The 20,108-nt window shown below is 36.5% G+C and overlaps 2 protein-coding genes across 2 annotated transcripts; one reads left to right on the forward strand and one right to left on the reverse strand.

Moving 5' to 3' along the window:
- Positions 1-702: 702 nt before the first annotated feature.
- Positions 703-2,980, reverse strand: LOC118971005 (uncharacterized). Its single transcript, XM_037010769.2, has 3 exons — positions 2,914-2,980; positions 2,176-2,561; positions 703-2,098 (listed from the first exon to the last, which is right to left on the reverse strand). The coding sequence occupies exons 1-3, from the start codon at positions 2,978-2,980 to the stop codon at positions 1,892-1,894; spliced, it is 660 nt and encodes a 219-aa protein (XP_036866664.1). The 3' UTR covers positions 703-1,891.
- BIRC2 (baculoviral IAP repeat containing 2) lies at positions 2,068-19,719 on the forward strand. Its single transcript, XM_017647655.3, has 9 exons — positions 2,068-2,429; positions 3,621-5,718; positions 5,815-5,914; positions 9,051-9,129; positions 9,710-9,758; positions 16,459-16,698; positions 18,341-18,595; positions 18,863-18,904; positions 19,020-19,719. The coding sequence occupies exons 2-9, from the start codon at positions 4,884-4,886 to the stop codon at positions 19,211-19,213; spliced, it is 1,794 nt and encodes a 597-aa protein (XP_017503144.1). The 5' UTR covers positions 2,068-2,429; positions 3,621-4,883; the 3' UTR covers positions 19,214-19,719.
- The last annotated feature ends 389 nt before the right edge of the window (positions 19,720-20,108 follow it).

Genomic DNA, 20,108 nt, shown 5'->3' on the forward strand with positions numbered 1-20,108 from the left:
GGGGTGGTGTTGGGGATAGGCTTGACTTGTGGTCTCAAGGTGCTTGTCTCTGGTGAGAGGCACCATATCTCCTTTCCTTTATTATCGGTCCTCCTGCTGATTCTGCTGAATAAACCCAACACAAGGGATTTATTTATCCTGTTCTTCTCCAAGATAGTGGTTACCCTCAAGGAGTGGGGACATATCATTTAAGACTGCCTGCCTTGCCCTATGATAGGTTGTTTAGTTCCATTGTCTGATTACCAGAGAATATGAATCTTCTCTCTCAACTTTCTACTTTTAAAAATGGAATTGTATTCTTAAGATGGAGTCCCTCCTGTTCTTACTATATTGTTTCTATCTCAGCATTTTTCATTTTAGGAAGTAAAAGTTAATCATCATGCTTGGCCCATGTCCCTGCCCTACCTCAAGTTCATATTTGTAACATATAAATGTATATATCTTTTTCTAGGCTCTTGTTCATTTGTCCATCCTTATGCTAATACATTACTGTCTTACTATGGCTTCATTATACAAATTGGCATTAGGGGATAAGTCCCTTCAATCTTACTTTTTGTTTTCAAATTGTCTTGAATTCTACAAATATTTTTTTCTACACAAATGTTAAAAATATTAGGATGACAACCTCAGCAGAAATACAGACTCTATTTTTAAAAATCACTTCCAGAACTCTACTAGAAATATGAAAAAGATGAACTGGATCAATGGGTAACTGAATACATTTAATACTATACCACAAAGTCTTAAACATTTAAAGTAATACAGTAGTATTTATTATACCTGAATATTATTACATACTTCCGGGGGAAAATAGGCTTTTGAGTTTTTGAAATCCACAATTTTCCTTATACTGAAGTATATTCATTATCTTACTTTTTTGGTTGGACATAACTGAAAAAGAGAATCTTGACTTCAAAATGAACAATTCTTGCTATTTATATTTTCCCACATATATAAGGAACGTTCTGTAACTTTCCGAGAAACAGTGGCTTCAACTAAATACTGAACGACTACCAAAAGTCATGTGCATATTTGGAAGTTTTTAGTCACTGGGAGTCATGGCATTTTTCTCTGTATCACACAGACTGTTACAAATACTTTTTTTTTACTATTAACTTGGAACAGAAGACCTCCTGTTCTGTGACTGACTGGCAGGCAGAAATGACAGGGACAGGAAATGGGAAATGGTTCAGGGTCTTGGAATTCCCCTGGCTGCCTAATTAAGTGGCTTGTTTTTTGGAAGTTTTTAAAAAAGTTTGCCCCCCTGGAGTTCCCCTGAGAAAAGAAAGCATCCGATTTCATTGACAAAGAGTATCTTCAACAGAACATGAATTAAAAAATTTGTTCGCTGCAATGTAACATTTACTGCGTATTATCATGTTCACAGAACTATTGGAGAAGGTTGAGACAACGTCCAAGCCCAGTAAAACCAAGATTTTTAGTAACAGTTAAACCATTTAAAAATTTCATTGATAATTGGGATCCTTTGTGGTTCAAGTACGATTTTACACATATGCACACATATGAGTGTATACATTCCATTTTAGTCACATTCAGAAAAAACTGGGAGTGAAACCTGGCTTGAAATACCATTCACGTTGCCAGCGACGAACTTTTGAAGTAAGGACACTTTTTTGTTAGTGCCTATGTCTCCAGAACACAAAAGGAAGTTTAAAAACTAACAAAAGTTTAAAAGTACGAGATTCTTTGGTGATTATAAAACAGATTTGTCCAAAAGATTATAAAATCAAGCCTTCAAAAATTAATCTTTTGATGCTGTTCTACTTTCCAACACTTCGTTTTCATTTCCACGCCAACTGAATGTTGTTAAGCAGCTGCACTCTTAAGGAAAAAGGGTTACAATTGTTTAAAAACTGTTACAACTCTTTACTTAATTGAAGGGAAAATGCCACCAGGCGGACTGCATCCGCAGCCGCAGTCGTCCACAGCGCGCGGTCACACCGCAGGAATTCTGCCCGGGGCTGGACTGCAGCGCGGAGGTGGCGCCGGGGGAGAAGAGCGAAACCATCCGCGCAGGGGCGTTTCCGCAGGGTTGTCCAAGGGTCAAACTCTTCGCCTCGGTTCGCCAAGTCCCCGTCTGGAGAATGTTCGGGACAGAGAGAGAAGGAAACGTTGAGGTGATCACACCGCGGGATTAAACACGAAAACACCCACCTGATGGGAACCGTCCCCCTTCTCCCCGCGTCCCCTGGCCGCAGACTCCCGGGCGCCCTCGCGCGGCGGGGACGCAGGGCCCCGGCCGGGCGCGGTGACGTCACTGCGCGTCAGCGTGGGTGCTGGTGGGTGGGGGGCGCCGGCAGCGCTGGGCCCAGTGCGCCGGGCTGCTCTCCCCTCCGAAGCGCTGCTCCTGGGCTGGCGGGGGCCGCTGGCAGCCGTGCTATGTCGGTGTTTGCTGGGCTTGCTCCTCGGTGAGTGCGGCTCCTTCCGGGCGACGGGAGGCGGGTGGGCGCGCGAGGCCCTCTTCTTGAAGCTGAGGCCGGGCGGGAGCCTGAGGCCTGGGGCCCTCCGCGCGGGGTCCAGGCTCGCTGCTCTTCCCGAGCCTTTTATTTAATTCGGAGGCTCCAGCTCCACCACTTGCAGTCGAAAATAGTTTTTTTAAATTGACCCGTTTGCTTGCCTGCTCTGGCCGCCGTCCACTTTTACGGCCCTTGGGTTTTGACCAAGATGTCTTCTCTCAGCGTTTCCGCAGGATTTTAAACTCGGCCCTCCGTATTCCTTTAATATGTTCGTACAAGGATAACTCTGTGGCGGGGAGATCTCACATTTCAGATAGTTCCAACTGCCCCCCGCCACTTCAGGCGTCTGCTGTGTATGGTGAGAAATGACTCCAGGAAATTAATGGGTAAATCCTTTAGTTTGGCTTCCTTTCCCTTCCACTCTACTCCTTCCCACCCGCTGTATTTTGAATAAAGAGGGCAAAATCCACAGTGTGGTGCTGTGGATTAATCTGTAAATACATGCTATCAAGTCCCTGTGTAACCAGAGCATTTATTTATGCAGGTGGTCACATCCTGAGGCCCGTGCTCCGCAGGCCATTGTGCTGTTTTGTTTTTGTTTTCTGTGGTTGTTGCTTAGGAATCGTAGAGTTATATTATATTAATGCGTTCTTGATGCATTTTACTCTTAACTGATAAATTTGCCTAGTCCTGTGGAGACTTGACATTACAAAAATAACGTTACTGCCCAGTTACAGCTCTACTGCTGTTGATGGTGTAGTCTGTCTTTTTCACCACCTGCTGCCTTTTGCCTCTAGCAAACTGGGGGAGATACTATCCTTAAATTACTAAAAGTTGTCACCAGAAAAGGGAAGGAGGCCAAAGATAATATATGTTCTTATGTGAATATGTCCATTTGTCTTCAAAGAAAAAAAATATGTGTATATACATACTTAGTATATACACACATACATACTTAGTGTAAGGGTGAGTATATTGCTTTTGTTTTAATGAAGAGCTTTCCAATTAGAAGACGCTGGAATTAGGTGTATTATCTAAAAGTATAAATCATTTTTAGACTTTACTGAATAAATTAAAGAATGTAAGTTCTATTTACCATGAAAATACAGTTTTCTAAAATAGCTTTTTTTCTTTTCTTTTCAGATTTACATCCCTGAAGAGTCTGCTTTTTTTCCCCACATTTTTTTCCCCTGCAGTAATAAATCCCATTATGGAGACCCAGAAACTTTATAAAGGGATATAGTTTGAATTTTGTGGAGTGTAATTTTGTGTATGAATCATATTTTTAAAATATGGAGGGTTTTGAGGAAGAAGGCTAGTAGGGTTAATTACTCGTATGTTGCATCTAAGAAGCAATTCTTTTGGTAATATTGTATTTTTTAGGCATTTGCAATAACTGTAGAAAGGACAAGCTGTATCTTGATGATTTATCTTTAATTACAGAGTGAATGGTATAGATGCCTGATTCTTAAATGAAAGACATGTTGTCAAAGTTGTAAATGCAGTGTAAAAAGTTTCTATTGTGGAAGTTTTATGGTTAACTGAGTTTATGGAGAAAGTACTCTCGGTTAAGTATAGTAAAGTGATGCACAAAGTTAAGAAAACATGATACTGCAGGAAATAGAAACATAGACCATATTTGACAAAAATGGAAGAATTAACAATTTGTGAGCTTTAAGCAAGTCATTTCATTTGACATTATACATATTATAACACATATAGGTTCAACATAGTTTGTGGGTTTTGATGTCCCCAAAAGTTGTTAGCTGAAGTTATAGAGCCCACTAAGTACATGCTATGGTAATAAGCTATGTGAAATTAGCCTTCATGTAATGTGACCATATTAAGACTTTAATTCTTTGTGTTTACTAGAAAATAAGATTTTTTAAAAACTCATTAAAGTGCTTGTAGGGAAAGAAGCCTGCAGATGTTTATTTCCTCTTGTAGCATCATAATAATTGTTTTGATATCCTGTCTTTGTAGCTTGAAGCAAGAGCAAATTAAAGGCATAATTTAGGTATTCTATAGTTTACAATTTTGGGAATAGAAACCTTGAAAAATCAACATTTTTAGGGGTGTGTTAACTTCTTTCAGGCCATTAGGTTAGCATTACACCAAATAATGAGCAAATAGCACTTGAGTTTCATCTAAAAGAGTTGATACCATCTCAAAAAATATTATCTTGATAATTTAGGAGGAGAGAAATTCATCCTACTTTAGTGTAAACTTAGGTGTAAATTCAGTGAAGAAGGTGTAGTGATTTGGTTTTTTTTATGGTAAACTCGTGTGAAGAGATGAGAAATTTCACGTGAAAGTTTTTAGCTATCAAAAAGTAAAGTCACTCATGCACAAAACTACCTCCCAAAGACTTGTCCCAGGTCCCTCGTATCAAAAATTGAGAGTGTAATGGATGATAGGGCGATCTTATCAAATTGGACAGTTGGCAGCAAACAAAAAATGAAATATGATTTTTCATGTGAACTGTACCGAATGTCTACATACTCAGCTTTCCCTGCGGGTGTTCCTGTCTCAGAGAGGAGTCTTGCTCGTGCTGGTTTTTATTACACTGGTGTGAATGACAAGGTCAAATGTTTCTGTTGTGGCCTGATGCTGGATAACTGGAAGCAAGGAGACAATCCTGTTGAAAAACATAAACAGCTGTATCCTAGCTGTAGCTTTATTCAGAATCTGGTTTCTGTTGCTAGTCTGGAATCCGCCTCTAACAATACTTCTCCAATGAGAAGCAGTTTTACACATTGTTTGTCTCCCAGTTTGGGACTTAGTAGCTCATTCAGTGATTCGTATTCCAACCTTTCACCAAACCCTGTTAATTCTAGAGCAGTTGAAGACTTCTCCCCATTGAGGACTAACCCTTACAGTTATGCAATGAGTACCGAAGAAGCCAGATTTCTTACTTATCATATGTGGCCATTAACCTTCTTGTCACCATTAGAATTGGCAAGAGCTGGCTTTTATTACTTAGGACCCGGAGATAGGGTGGCCTGCTTTGCCTGTGGTGGGACACTAAGTAACTGGGAGCCGAAGGATGATGCCATGTCAGAACATCGGAGACATTTCCCCAGTTGTCCATTTTTGGAAAATTCTGTGGAAATGCTGAGGTTTAGCATTTCAAATTTGAGCATGCAGACGCATGCAGCAAGACTGAGAACATTCGTGTGCTGGCCCTCCAGTGTACCAGTTCAGCCTGAGCAGCTTGCAAGTGCCGGTTTCTATTATGTGGGTAAGAAACAAACTAATATATAGCTCTGTTTTATCTAGCTTGTTTTGATTTATGTATTAGAACATGTGTATTCAGTGTTAGTCTTGTTTTCTTTAGGTCGCAATGATGATGTCAAATGCTTTTGTTGTGATGGTGGCTTAAGGTGTTGGGAATCTGGAGATGACCCATGGGTAGAACATGCCAAGTGGTTTCCAAGGTAATTGTTTTTAAAGGTATTTTTACACAAAACTCTGTGCTTAATTAAAGAAGTAGGCATGCTTGCATGATTAAGTTCATGTTTCAGTATAACGAAGCTGCTTTTATAGCTTTGGGGAATTAGCCTTTTAAAATACCAAATTTTAAAATTAATTATTTTGATAAAAAATGTTTTGTGTTTTCTGTTGTAAGCCATGTATTCAGGATATAATTTAACTTACTCATTTACAATTATGGTCCTAATTTCATTCACACATTTTTCCATTTTGCTTTAAAGATTATAAAGATACGTAAAATAGAACAAAAAGAACATGAATTAGAGAAAGGTAAGGGAAAAAGGAAAGGAGGGATTTAAGATTTAAATAGATTTAGGAAACAGACATATAAAAATGCATGTAATAAACTGATTATAATTCGAAGTTATTTTTCTGTATAATTTTATCTTGCGTGATATGTCACTTTGCTCTTTTAGGCATTCTAGCAGTGTCTCCTGTTTTTCACTCCAGCCTAGAAAGAATTTACAGGTGGTGTTAGTGGAAATAGAATTAGAAATTAATTCTGATTGTTTTACTGAATACCTCTGTGAGCTTGAACAAGTTGTGTGACCCTTTTGAGCCTCTTTCTTCATCTGTAAAATGAGGGGGTTGAACTAGATAATGTTATGTAAAAAATTGTGGTAAACATACATAACATGAAATGTACCTTTTTAAACATTTTTAAATATATAGTTCTGGGGTGTGAAGTACATTCACATTGTTCCTCACACATTACCACTGACCATTTCTGGACTTTTTCATCTTCCTAAACTGAAACTTTTACTAACTCTCCATGTCCCCTTTCTCCAGCCCCTGGAAACTACCATTTTACTTTCTGTCTCTAAGAGTTTAACTAAGTACCTCATATAGGTGAAATCATATAATAAAATATTTTGACATGTGACTGCCTTTCACAGTAGTGAGGATCTTTTGAACTCCTTTAGGAAATTAAAAAATCCTTTTGTCATTTTTGTATGAGATAAAAAAGAAATTGGATGTAATAAATAATTTATTATGGGCCAGTACATTGTTAAAAGTTACATTTTAAAATATCTTTAATATTTATAATATGTCAGGATACATTTTTACTTTCTAACTTTGAAAAATGACATTTTATTTATATAGGAAAAAGCGTGTTTTAAACTCAGTTTTAAATAACATTTCAAATTGGCTTCATGGGATTGTGTACATGTCATTTGAAATGTAACAAATATTGTATTAAAAAGATAAAGACAGATTTCCAGTTCCAGTGTTTGAATTGCTACAGTTTGTCCTTTGTAAAACAAAGCAAAATTCGTTTCTGTAATTTGTGTTTTGTTTTAAATGGCTAAACAAGGGAAAAGGCTTGGCTAAAATAAGGGAAAAGGCTTGGGGTGCTTTTTGTAAAAACCTCTGAAAATAACTCATTTCAATTGTGAATAATCTCTAATCTTAGTAAATGAGAAGCCAAAATGGATAATCATTACTGTATTTAACATAGGTCATTTATTCATCAAATATTTGGGTGCCTACTGGATACTATTTTAGATGCTGGAATGAAAGAGTGTATACAGACAGAAATCTCTTTCATAGAATTTATTGGAGAAGGGGGAGATATATGGGACAGCCAGGGTCCATTATACTTTCTGTCCTTAATCATGAATATAAAGTAATCAGTCCCATAATAATTCAAAATTATATAGAGATCAAGAACACTGATAACTAGCTCTATTATTTGGGTGATAAGGTTTAGGCTTGAGCGTGCTTATCTGATCTTTACTGATTCTTCCCATTAACCAACCAGTTGACGGGTATTTGGGTTGTTTCCAGTTTGGAGCAATAATGAATAAAGCCACTCTAAACATAAATAAACATTGTGGATGTATGTTTTCATTTTGCTTGGGTGAATAATTAAGGGATAGGATTGGCTTGGGTTGTATGGTAAGTTTTGTATTAACTTTATATAAGAAACTGCCCAATTGTTTTCTGAAGTGGCTATACCATTTAAAAATTCCCACTAGCAATGTATGAGACCTTAATTACACTTGGTATTGTCAGTCTTTTTGATTGTAGCCATTCTACTAGATGTGGTATTTCACTGTGGCTTTAATTAATGTTTCCTTAATGATTAATGATGGTGAGTTTACTTGCTTATTTGCCATCTATGTATCTTTGGTGAAGTGTCTTTAAATCTTTTGCCCAATTTAATTGTTAAGTTTTGGGAGTTCTTAATATATTCTGGATACAAGTCCTTTAAAGATGTGTTTTGTAAACATTAAATTTGTGGTTTCATTTTCTTAACAGTGACTTTAGATGAGTAGAAATGTTTAATTCTGATGATGTCAGTTTATCAGTATTATCTTTTATGGTAAAAAGATATTTGATTTCTTAGCTAAGAAATCTACCTAACAGAACAGTTTCCTCCTATGTTTTCTTCTAGACGTTATGTGTTTTAGGTTTTCCATTTAGGTGTATGATTCATTTTTAGTTTAGTTTGTATGTAGTGTGGGCATAGGTTGAGGTTCACTGTTTTTGCATATGGATATTGATTTGTCTAACACCATTTGTTGAAAAACAAAAGGAATGAAATGTAAGCAGATATTATGTGAACTTCCTGGAACACCTTTGAGAAGTTCCAGTAGTTTGAAAACAAGTATTTGGGAAACACATTATGTATAGATGAAAATATTTGATATTACTTTTTTTTTTTGAAGGGAAGTTTGTACTTCAAATGTAATGAAAGAATAGATACTGGAGAAAGATTAACAATTCTTATACTGTGAAGTGTCACATTTTAGGAATGCCAAATTATGGTTTCTGAAACTCTTTTAAACTCCCAAAGTAATTTATCTAGAACAGCATTTTTCAAGCCTTAGCTTGTGCTGCTTTGAGGTCAGAACACTTAGTGTGTTAATGTATTTAAATAGAAAATGGCAGAATGTATCAACATGTAGTAAGTTTGTTGTATGACAAGTTCCTGTTAGATAAGTATGTGTACTGGGTTGTGATGTAAAATGTTTGTACTATGGGGTGCAATCAGAGTTTGAAAGTTACTTTTCTAGAATGATGAGGTTATATTTTTGGTATAAACATTTTTAAAAAATAATTTTCCTTATGTTTTAGATGTGAGTTCTTGATACGCATGAAAGGGCAAGAATTTGTTGATGAGATTCAAGCTAGATATCCTCACCTCCTTGAACAGGTAAGTAAGTGTTTGTAATTGGCAACATTGAATTCTCAATAATTACAAAACTATTACTAGAAGTGATTTTACATCTTTTAATGAACTATAATTACATGTTTCATATTCAGATTAATGACACCTTTAATTTTTATTTTAGTAACTAGATTGTTCAAGGCTTTTAAAAAAGATTGTTTTTGATTTTAGCTTTTTGAAAAATCACTCAGTGTGCCACTGTAAAGTTTCTGGTTTGGTTGGAGGAGGATCTTTAGTTTCTCCTCCATCTTTTCCAGAACAACAAAGAAAAAATAACTTGTTAGAAGTTTGGAACCTCTGAGAGTGATCTAGCTGAAGTATGACTTTCTCAATGGAAGGAGAAACCATTAATACTTTTTGCTACTTTCCTGAAATTAGAAATGCTTGAATTCTAACGTGAAAGTAGGTGAAGTTTAAGGACATTTTGATGATTAAGGTAAAACAAAGAAGCATGTAAATTATCCAGTTTAAAGAGAGTATGTATATAAGGTAAACTTGTCTTAGTGTTGCTCTGTTCATGTTGAGATTTCTGATTCTACACACTGATTTTTCTTCTGTTTCATAGCTCTTGTCAACTTCTGATGCTCCTGGAGATGAAAATGTTGATCCACCAAGTATGTATGAAAATATTCCAAATATAGAATGGGAGTTTTCGTAAGAATGTTAACACCAAAAGCATGTAAATAGATGATTTCTGAGGTCATAGGAAGTAATAAATATTATGTCTACCAAGGTACATGCCATTTCTAGAGGATTCCAGGAAGTATATTAGTCTTGTTCTTTAAGTACTGACATTGCAACTAGGGAGGAAAATACAAGAAATGCACAAGAAAAACAACCATAGCAAATAGCTTAAAGAATACCAAATGAGCAGTGCAAATAAGCCCTCCAAAGAGGAAAAGTTTGCTATGAGCTAGTGTGTTTGAAAAGGCCCAGGTCACTTATGATTTAAGAATTGATCATGATGTTAGGTGTTTATCAAGTGTATAGTATTTTAGTGCAAAGATAATATTCTGGTTAGAACTTAATTTTAGCCACATCTGGCATTTAATTAATGTATGTAATGTACATATGTTATGGTGTCCAAAATAGTGATGAAAATAGTCCACTATTTTCTGCACTGCACTGGAAAAGGGTGTGCTTAGTCTTGGTGCACCACTTCAAAGAGGGATATTGTTAGATTTGTAGCAGGACCAGAAAAGGTGACCGAGATGTATGAGAGCCCTAGGAACCATGACTCGGGAGGATTGTTGAGGATTTGGTAGTGTTTGACTTTCAAAATAGATACTTGGGTATGTGATAACTCTTATGTTGTGTAATAGAAGTGGAAAAGACAGTAGTGCTGACTGTTCTTTCTTTACATTTTTAACCACTGCTGTTTAGTGGGCTGCTCTGCCATCCGGTTGCAGTTCTGTAATAAAATCACTTGGCCAAACTTCCAAATGACTGTTGAACATTTTCTAAGTTTCTAACACTCTCTTTCCTATATTATTCTTAGCTTAAACCTTGCTTCACTGAGAAAATAAAAATCAAAAGAGAACTACTTCATCTTCTTACCAGCAAAACCACCAGTCTATATAATGTATCCACATACTCTCTTTTCTTTAATAAAGGATGTCCTGTCCTTGTCCTTACCAAAGGCCAACTCTTCCACTTGTCCTCAGTCATCTGAATCTCATCTCCTCCTGCCAACTTAAGAACTGTGCTTTGGCAGTGATCTGTCCTTTCTTACATCATTGACTTTTCAATCTCCCCAAACCATTTATTTTAGCATATAAACTTAATGTACCATAGCCAGTCAAAAAAGAAAACCTTTCCTTGAACCTATGTTACCATCCAGCTCTTGTCTCATTTCTGTGCTTCCTTTATGGCAAAATACATGGAAAGATTTGTCTGTGCCTATTCTCCATTCTTCACATTGTTCTATTGAAAACAGTTCTTGTCAAGGTCAACAAAAGCCACCATCTTAGAAAGTCCACTACTGACCTGTTAGCAGCATTTGAAAAAGTTGAATGCTTCATCTGTTTTCCCTCCCAGCGTTAGTGAGATATAATTGACATACAACATTGTGTAAGTTCAAGGTGTACAATGGCCTGATTTCATACACATAACATTGTTCAATGATTACCACGTTAAAGTTAGTTAACACATTCACTGCCTCACATAATTAGTGTTTTTGTGTGTGGTGGGAACATTTAAGATTTACTATCTTACTAACTTTCAAGTATATAACATGATATTGTTAACTACAATCACCATGCTGTATATTAAATCCCCACAACTTATTCATAAAGACCATCCATTGGTGTTGCAAATGATAGGATTTCCTTCTTTTTTATGGGTGAATAATATTTCTCTGCATATATAGTACCACATTTTTGTTGTTCTGTTGATGGACACCTAGAAGTATTCCCTTGTATTGGCTATTGTGAATAACTGCAGTGAACTTGTGGGTGAAGACACCTCTTTGAGATAGTGGTTTTTGTTTCCTTCAGGTATACACACAGAAGTGGCATTGCTAAATCATATGGTAGTTCATTTTTAACTTTTTGAAGAACCTCCAAACTGTTTCCCATAATGGCTGCCCTAATTTAAGTTCCATTGAACAGTGTATAAGGTTTACCTTTACCCCACAGTGTCACTAACACTTGCTGTTTTTTGTCTTTTTGGTACCAGCCATTCTAACAGATGTGAGGTGATATCTCATTGTGGTTTTGATTTACATTTCCCTGATGATTAGTGATGTTGAGCATTTTTTCATATGCCTGTTGGTCATTTGTAGTTCTTCTTTAGAAAAATGTCTTTTCAAGTCCTCTGTCCATTATTTAATTGGATTATTTGTTTTTTGTTACTGAGCTGAGTTCCTTATTTATTGTGGATAATAATTCCTTACCTAATACATGGTTTGCAAATATTTTCTTCCATTCTGTAGATTGCCTCTTCATTTTGTTGATATTTCCTTTGCTGTACAGAAACTTTTTAGTTTGTTGTAGGCCTGCTTACTAATTTTTTATTTGTTGCTTGTACTTTTGGTGTCATATCCAAAATATCATTTGCAAGGTCAAGTAGCATAATCTCTACATTTTCTTCTAGGAGTTTTATAGTTTCAAGTCTTAAATTTAAGTCTAGTGCTTTTTGAGTCAATTTCTGTGACTGATGTAAGTTAGGAGTCCAGTTCCATTCTTTTGCATGTGAGTATCTAATTTTCCTAGCACCATTTTTTGGAAAGATAACTTTTTTTCTCACTGAGAATTTTTGACTCCCTTGTCAAATAATTGTTGCCCTTATGTGTGGATTTATTTCTGGGCTCTCTCTTCTGTTCCATCGGTCTATATGTCTGTTTTGCCAGTACCATACTGTTTGATCACCAAAGCTTTGTAATCAGTTTGAAATCAGGAAGTGTGATGTTTCCAGTTTTGTTCTTTTTTTGTGGTGATTGCTTTGCCTTATTTGGGGTCTCTTGGTTTCACATGAATTTTAGAACTGCTTTCCATTTCCATGAAGAAAAGGCCATTGGAATTTTGATAGGGATTGCATTCAATCTGTAGATGGCTTGAGTAGTATGGATATTTTAATAATACTAATTCTTTCAATCCATGAACATTGAATGTATTTCCATTTATTTGTGTCTTTAGTTCCTTTCTTCAGTGTCTTGTGGATTTCAGTGTACAAATCTTTTACCTCCTTAAATTTCTTAAGTTAAATTTCTTAAGATTTTATTGTTTGTTTAATTGAGGCGTAATTGACTGCATTTTTATGTTTTTGATGCTATTGTAAGTATGGGATTATTTTTCTTGCAGATATTTCATTGTTAGTATATAAAAATGTAACTGATTATAATCTTTTTTTATCCTGCAACTTTAGTGCATTTGTTTACTAGATCTAACAGTTCTTTGGTGTCTTCAGTTTCTTTCATCATGTCTTAGTTTTTAGTGTACAGATCTTTACCTCCTTGGTTAAATTTCTTAAGATTTTATTGTTTTTTTAAATGAGGTATAATTGCATTTTTTGCTTCTGATGCTGTTGTAAGTGTGGGATTATTTTATTTCTCTTGTAGATATTTTATTTTTGTGTATAGAAATGTAACTGATTTTAATATTTTTTGGTTTCCCCCCCCCCCCATCCTGCTGTCTTACTGAATTTGTTTGTTAGATCTAACAGTTTTTGATGGAGCCTTTAGGGTTTTGGACACACAAGATCATGTCATTTGCAAACAGACAATTTTACCTCTTTTTTCTCTTTGGATGTTTTCTTTCTTGTTTAATTATTCTGTTTAGGACTTCCAGTACAAGCATACCCTTTTTAATTGTACTTTATTGCATTTCACAGATACTATGTTGTTTACAAATTGAAGGCTTGTGGCAACCATGTGGTGTCATATTTGCTTTGCCTGTTGTTCATGATAATGTATAGCTTTGCCTTGGTGTCTGTGCATTTGAAGGATCAATCATCCCTTTCAGTCTTTATAGACTGGTTTTGGCAGGTGAAGACCTCCTTTCAGTTTCCTTGGCTGATGGGATTTACCTCAGGAACCACAATCATGCTTAGTTCTATCCAGTCACATGGCTGTGGTTGATAGGTTATTACCAGGGGGTTGGGCTGCATGGATTCTGTCTGGTCCCTTGGTGAATGGGACTGCCTCCAACATGTTCATTAGGATGTTGGGACAAGGGTTTGCTTCAGGGTCCACAGTGGGTCCTCAGATGGTGGGCCTATTACCAGATGTGCACATGGGTGTGGTTCCCTCCAGGTCCCTGGAAGGGCTCCTTTCTGGTCATTTAAGGGTTTCTTAGTGGGCAGGACTGGCCCTGGATCATGGCTGAGAGGGGCTGGAGCTAAGCTTCAAGGCTGCTTTAGTTTCTACATCCAAGAGTGAAGTCTGCAGAGCTTGGAGGCATAGATGGTCATGTCTCTTGCCTGGTCCATTGGTGAACTGGACTGCGACCTGACTGGTTGGAGAGGCTGGAACTGTTTTAGGATCTCCTCAGGAGCAGATTTCCTGTCACGTCCCTGTGCCAGTAGTTCTCATGCTCTTTGGCTAAGAAGGGTTGGAGCCAAGTATAGAGTCCTTTCAGGAGTTCTGGGTGTGCAGTCAGGAATGTTAGGTCCCTGTGCCAGCAGGACTGTTTGGGGACTGTGACTTGGATGGGTTGGAGCCCAGTTACAAGGCCCTTTCAGAATCTACAGTCTGACAGCTTGGCAGATTTACCTCTAGTGGCTCCTGGGCCATGGCTGGATCTGATTTGTAGGCAACTTCAGTCTCCACAGCTGGGACTGAGGTCTGTGTGCTTATTGCCCAAAGCATGGTAGGCACGACTCCTCTCCATTTCCTTGGTGTGTGATGCTAGTAATAGGACCAAGCCGAATAGGGCTATAGCCATGTCCTGACACGTACAGAGCTGTTCCTGGGACTGTAGCCGGGACCACAGTTGGGGAGTCAGCTGTCTGAGTAGGGGCCTGTCTTCTCAAAGCATCCCTCCTTGGTCTTGGACTGCTCTGGGGTTTTGTGATCTTCTACACAGATCCTAAAGCTCCTGCAAAGGCACTTTGTGGATGGATTCCAAGTTGTTGAGTTGGGGACATTTTCTCAGTAATCTTGCTATTGTCATTTTCCTGCATCCTTTAAGGTAACTTCAGTGCTTGGCTTTCTAGATGCCACACTCCTGCTTTTGTCCTATTTCCATGGTTAATTATGACTAATCTCCCTTGGTGGTTATTCCTTTTTTAAACTGATAAATGATGGAGTATCTCTTAGTACTCAGCTCAAATTTATTCTCCATTTCCTGAGCTCTAGTCTGGCATGTCCAATATCTGTTTAAATCTCTACTTGGCTTATAATGGAGGTTTCAGAGTTGAAACGCATTTTCTCCCTGTCCTTCATTCCTTCTTTGCTTCTTCTCTGGTCTTCCTCATCTCAGTCAACAGTACCCACTTGTTAAGGTTAAAAAGTTGACTCCAGGTAGGCATCATCCCTGATTCTTCTTGTTACTTTATATATTTATCTGTTAGAAGCCCAGAAGTTCTTTCATGTCTATCTTTGTGGTATGCCCCAAATCTGTCCAACTTCTGTCCATTTCTGTCCAACTCGGCCACTCGCCACCTAATTCAAACTGCTATCTTATGTCATAATATTCTAACAGGTCTCCCTGATTCCATTTTATCTCATTAAAGTCTATCACAAGCTGTCAGAATCACCTCCTAAAAAAACAAATCAGGTTTTATCAGTTCCTTGCTTGAAACCCTCCTAGGATATTCTAGCAAACTTACATAAAATAGAAACTTCTCACAGAACCCTTCGTGATCTGTGTGTCACCCTCCTAACTTTCCACCACCAGCTTTCTGTTTTTGAATATATCAAAATTTTAACTTAAAGCTTTTTCACTTGTTATTCTCTTTGCCTGAAAGACTTTTTACAGGTATTTTCGAGCTCACTCCTCATCATTCAAGTGTTTGTTCTGGTATTCTCTCTTCAGATGAGGGTTCCATATAGGTTTGAGCAAAGGAGCCACTACACATTGTAGCCATAGTATATTTATATGTTTATTTTAACAGTTTTCCAGCAGATGGCAGTAAAGTACCTTGAAGAATGGTGTTATTTTTGTAATTTTTCATAGAGGTGCCATTCAGCTAGCATTTCATTGATCTGTTATCAGAAAATACTTCCCTGATTACTTTGTCTAAATTGCCTTCTTGCCTTTTAGTTTATCACTTTAAACTGCTTTATTTTCTCCAGAGCATGTCTCTATCTGAAACCACTTTCTTTAACCAGTTTTTTACATCTTTAGATATATTTTGTGTGAACTAGACTTCCATTTTATTGTTCTTCCCAGTTTTGCTATTCTTTCTGCCTCATCTGTCCACCTTTCTAGATACTATCCATCCTTCAAGTCCAAACTTCTGATGCCACTTTTTCCATGTCTTTGTTGATTTCCCCCATTTTCCTGGCTGAAGTAAGGTAATTTCTCACTTCTAAATTTGTGTAGCATGTCATTTCTAAAAGTGACTATACATCTGAGTCACTTTTGGAATTTTTAAAAGATCATATTTCTAAGCCTCATTCCTAGAGAGTTTCTCATTAAGTAGGTCTAGGATGTAGCCTAGGAAGTGATATTTTTAAAAAGTATGGCATGTTATTACACTCTCATTTGATCCTTACTAAGTTCAAAATTTTCATTGCAGTTATAGGTAATTGGTGCATATAGCTCATTTCCTTTATCAGGATATAATTAGCGTGAGGCTAAAGATTATATCATAGTCATTATTTTTCTCCATGTGTTTGTGGAATTTAACATTGGTACATGTCTTTTCAAATAGTTTATTTTGGACCTGGAGAAAGTTCTTCCGAAGATGCAGTCATGATGAATACGCCTGTGGTTAAAGCTGCCTTAGAAATGGGCTTCAGTAGAAGCTTGGTAAAACAGACAGTTCAGCGTAAAATCCTAACAACTGGAGAGAATTACAAAACAGTTAATGATGTTGTGTCAGCACTTCTTAATGCTGAAATTGAAAAAAGAGAAGAGGAGAAGGAAAGACAAACTGAAGAAATCGCATCAGGTATTTGGGGGTGTTAGTCCTCTGCATTCTTTTTCGAGGTCTCACGTGTTACAGGACAGTTAACATCCTCGTCTGTCTACCAACTGCTGGTAGCAGCCACCAGTCGTTTGCAAACCACGCATCCCCTTCTCCACTGTGAGCAACGTACTGCCCTAGTTGGGAACCAGTGTCTACAGCTTTTTTCTGTATGTTTACCTTCCAATAAGGTCCCCTGATTTATGTTAATCAAAGTATTTTAGCATAACTCTTAAGTTATGTTGCATTTCTTTCTCATATATAACAAATTTAAATTGTTTTGATAAAGCAAGATCTCAAAATTGGATACAGGTCTTATTTTTACTTTTGTTAGAGTTCTTCAAATCATTTTCTTAGTATGGTATTTGACCCTCTAATCCTTGCTAAGTGATCCTATACAAAGAGTAGAACTGACGATGAAATCCTAGGGTCTGATGAGAAGCTCCTGCCAGATCCAAAGATAGTAGGGAACTGATTTTGGTAATCATCCAGATTATGTTAAACCTCAGACTCCCAAAACAAGTCTTCTTAAGTAATCATTTCTTCAGCAAATACTAGTTGAGCATAAGTCCCTGTGACAAATGCTGAGTAAATCATGGTGCCTGCTTTCCAGGAACATGGAGACTGGTATGTAAAAGATAGGGTTAAAGAGCCAGCATGGATAGTAAATTGGGGTGTTTGGGTTAGAAGACACTTTTTCTATTTAAGCTTGTAAGTAATGATAAGAACAGCTTAAGAGAACCTTACTGTGTGGCTATGTAGCAGAATGCTTTAAGTCTGACTTCTAGACTGAGATAGGTTTGTGTTTTAATCCTGGCTCTGTCGGTTACCAGATTGACTGTTTATTACCTTTCTCATCTTTAAATTGGTAGTAATAGTACATATTGCATGGGATTGCTATAAAAGTTAAGTGAGATATTGCAAACATCTGCATTTTACAGATGAGGAAACTGAGGGATTTGTAGGTTAGGGCACAGAAGGGGCGGGGCCAGCATGGGGGTTCTAGGTCTGTCCTGACTTCACAACTCAAACTCTTCAGCACTGCAGTACTGCTTCCTAATACGGGGTTGAAGAGGGTACTAACTTAGGAGACCTGGTTCTGCAACTGATTCTTTCTGTGATCTTATGTTGCTCGTTCTTGGCTGAGCTTTTTTCTACCTATCTGAAAATAAGACACAGTCATACCTGCTCTGTTTAATTGATAGGATCTCTATATTAATCAGAGAATTCATGTGAAAGTACTTATAAAAGTAAAGTGATATAATGCAAATATAAGTCAGTATTATTAATTCCATGGGGGAAAGTACAGAGATGAGATTTTTATTGTCCTCCTAAACTCTCTGCTTCCTTTCAACAGAGTAAAGCAGGATCCTAAGACATGTTAATATGTAGACTTTGAAAAGTGGAAAAAGTGAGGCAGTGTGTGTACTATATAATATGCCTTAGCAAAATCGCCTGGAAGTTTTCCAAGTAACAGATATTTGAATGCAAACAAGTAATCTTGTCCTCCTTTTTCGAGTTTCTATTTATTTAGTGCCTAAATTGTTTGTAGAGTTGCTAGTTAGTGGCTGTATAAGTTGGAGCAGTTTAAAATCTAATGGATTTTTTCTTTTTTTTTTAAATGAAGATGATTTGTCATTAATTCGGAGGAATAGAATGGCTCTCTTTCAGCAGTTGACGTGTGTGCTTCCTATCCTGGATAATCTTTTAAAGGCCAATGTAATTAATAAACAGGAACATGATATTATTAAACAAAAAACACAGATACCTTTACAAGCAAGAGAACTAATTGATACCATTTTAGTTAAAGGAAATGCTGCTGCCAACATCTTCAAAACTTGTCTAAAAGAAATTGACTCTGCATTATATGAGAATTTATTTGGTGAGTTTGTTGGTAAATTTATTTTAGAAATCCTTGGGATTCCTCTTTATATTTGACACACAAAACAAATTTAGCAAACTATGTTCTATGTGTTTAACTTGTTCTAAAAAAATGAAGTCTTTTATTACCTGGGTGTATCGTTAAATAATTCGTGATAATAGCCAGGATTTATGTTGTTTAATAGATAGTAAATGAAAAAAAATAGGTAGTATGTAAAGCAGTCTTGTATTTGGTAGAGTGATGCTTTTTGTGTTTTTTATTCCTCAGTGGAAAAGAATATGAAGTATATTCCAACAGAAGATGTTTCAGGTAAACAAAATTAAGACTTAAGACCAACACGAAATATTACCCTTACTATTGTTACTTTTTTAATGGAAGGTAAAGGAGAACCTGAATTTCACTAAAGTTTTTTTGTTTTTGTTAGGTCTGTCACTGGAAGAACAGTTGAGGAGACTGCAAGAAGAACGAACTTGTAAAGTGTGTATGGACAAAGAGGTTTCCGTGGTGTTCATTCCTTGTGGCCATCTGGTAGTATGCCAAGAATGTGCCCCTTCTCTAAGAAAATGTCCTATTTGCAGGGGTATAATTAAGGGTACTGTTCGTACATTTCTCTCGTAAAAGAAAAATAGCTTTTATTTAGCCTATATATTAAAAAAGGCTTTAAAATAGTGTTACACATTTGAAGTAAAAAAGGAATTACTGGTTCTAGTAACATTTGTGTTCTACTCTGCTTTGGTACTAGTAGTCATTTCAAAAAAAATAGGTAGTATCATATATCGTACTTAACCTTAATCTCTGTTTATATGAAAGGGAGGATTTATGTATGAACTCTATTAGTGTACATGTGTGAGTGTAGGATAAATTCAAGGAGAGTGTCAGGGCTATTTCATCATTTCTAGAATGAATAGATTTGGTATTCTCTCTGAAGACTTTCAGTACTACATTAAAGTCTAATTTAAAAGAACTGGAAACCAGGAACTCTGCAGTTGATCAAAGTTAAGGTGCCAAAATCTCTTTGGTGTTTTTTCATTTGTGTTGTAAAATAAAGATTTTTTTTTCCTTATTGGTAAATAAGCTTTTCCCTAGTTTGTGAGAAACATCTTAATAAACTTCTTTAAAAAAGACTACATCATCAAAAATTTATTTATCCCTATGTAAAAGTATTTCCATATGCCTTTTCATAGGGTTATAAGGATTAAATGAGATAAATGTACATAAGTATAGTACCTGTCACATTGTAAGCACTCAAATGCTAGCTATTAACTAAAATAATTGAATTCATGTAACAAATTACTAAGAAGGGTTTTTTAATAGTTATATGATTTGTGAAAATTCCTTTAGATGGCAATATCTGTCTGGTTGCTTTGTAGATATTATAGATATAATTTGAATTAAAAATACATATCAAAAAATTCTTAAATAAAATTAGGTAAATATGCACTGGCATTTTCGAAAAGCTAGTGTACCTGTTTTGTTGCATAGGAGTTGGTGGGATGAGGAGATACAGGCAATG

This window comes from Manis javanica, chromosome 6, assembly GCF_040802235.1.
Source record: "Manis javanica isolate MJ-LG chromosome 6, MJ_LKY, whole genome shotgun sequence".
NCBI classification, from domain to species: Eukaryota; Metazoa; Chordata; class Mammalia; order Pholidota; family Manidae; genus Manis; species Manis javanica.

Coding starts and splice junctions, on each gene's coding strand:
- LOC118971005 (XM_037010769.2), bottom strand. CDS start 2,980: ATGTATTTACAGATTAATCCACAGCACCACACTGTGGATTTTGCCCTC. Junction 2,562..2,913: donor CTTTATTCAAAATACAGCGG/GTGGGAAGGAGT, acceptor ATTAAATAAAAG/GCTCGGGAAGAGCAGCGAGC. Junction 2,099..2,175: donor AGGGGGACGGTTCCCATCAG/GTGGGTGTTTTC, acceptor AACATTCTCCAG/ACGGGGACTTGGCGAACCGA.
- BIRC2 (XM_017647655.3), top strand. CDS start 4,884: ATGGATGATAGGGCGATCTTATCAAATTGGACAGTTGGCAGCAAACAA. Junction 9,130..9,709: donor ATCCTCACCTCCTTGAACAG/GTAAGTAAGTGT, acceptor TCTGTTTCATAG/CTCTTGTCAACTTCTGATGC. Junction 18,596..18,862: donor ATTATATGAGAATTTATTTG/GTGAGTTTGTTG, acceptor TTTATTCCTCAG/TGGAAAAGAATATGAAGTAT.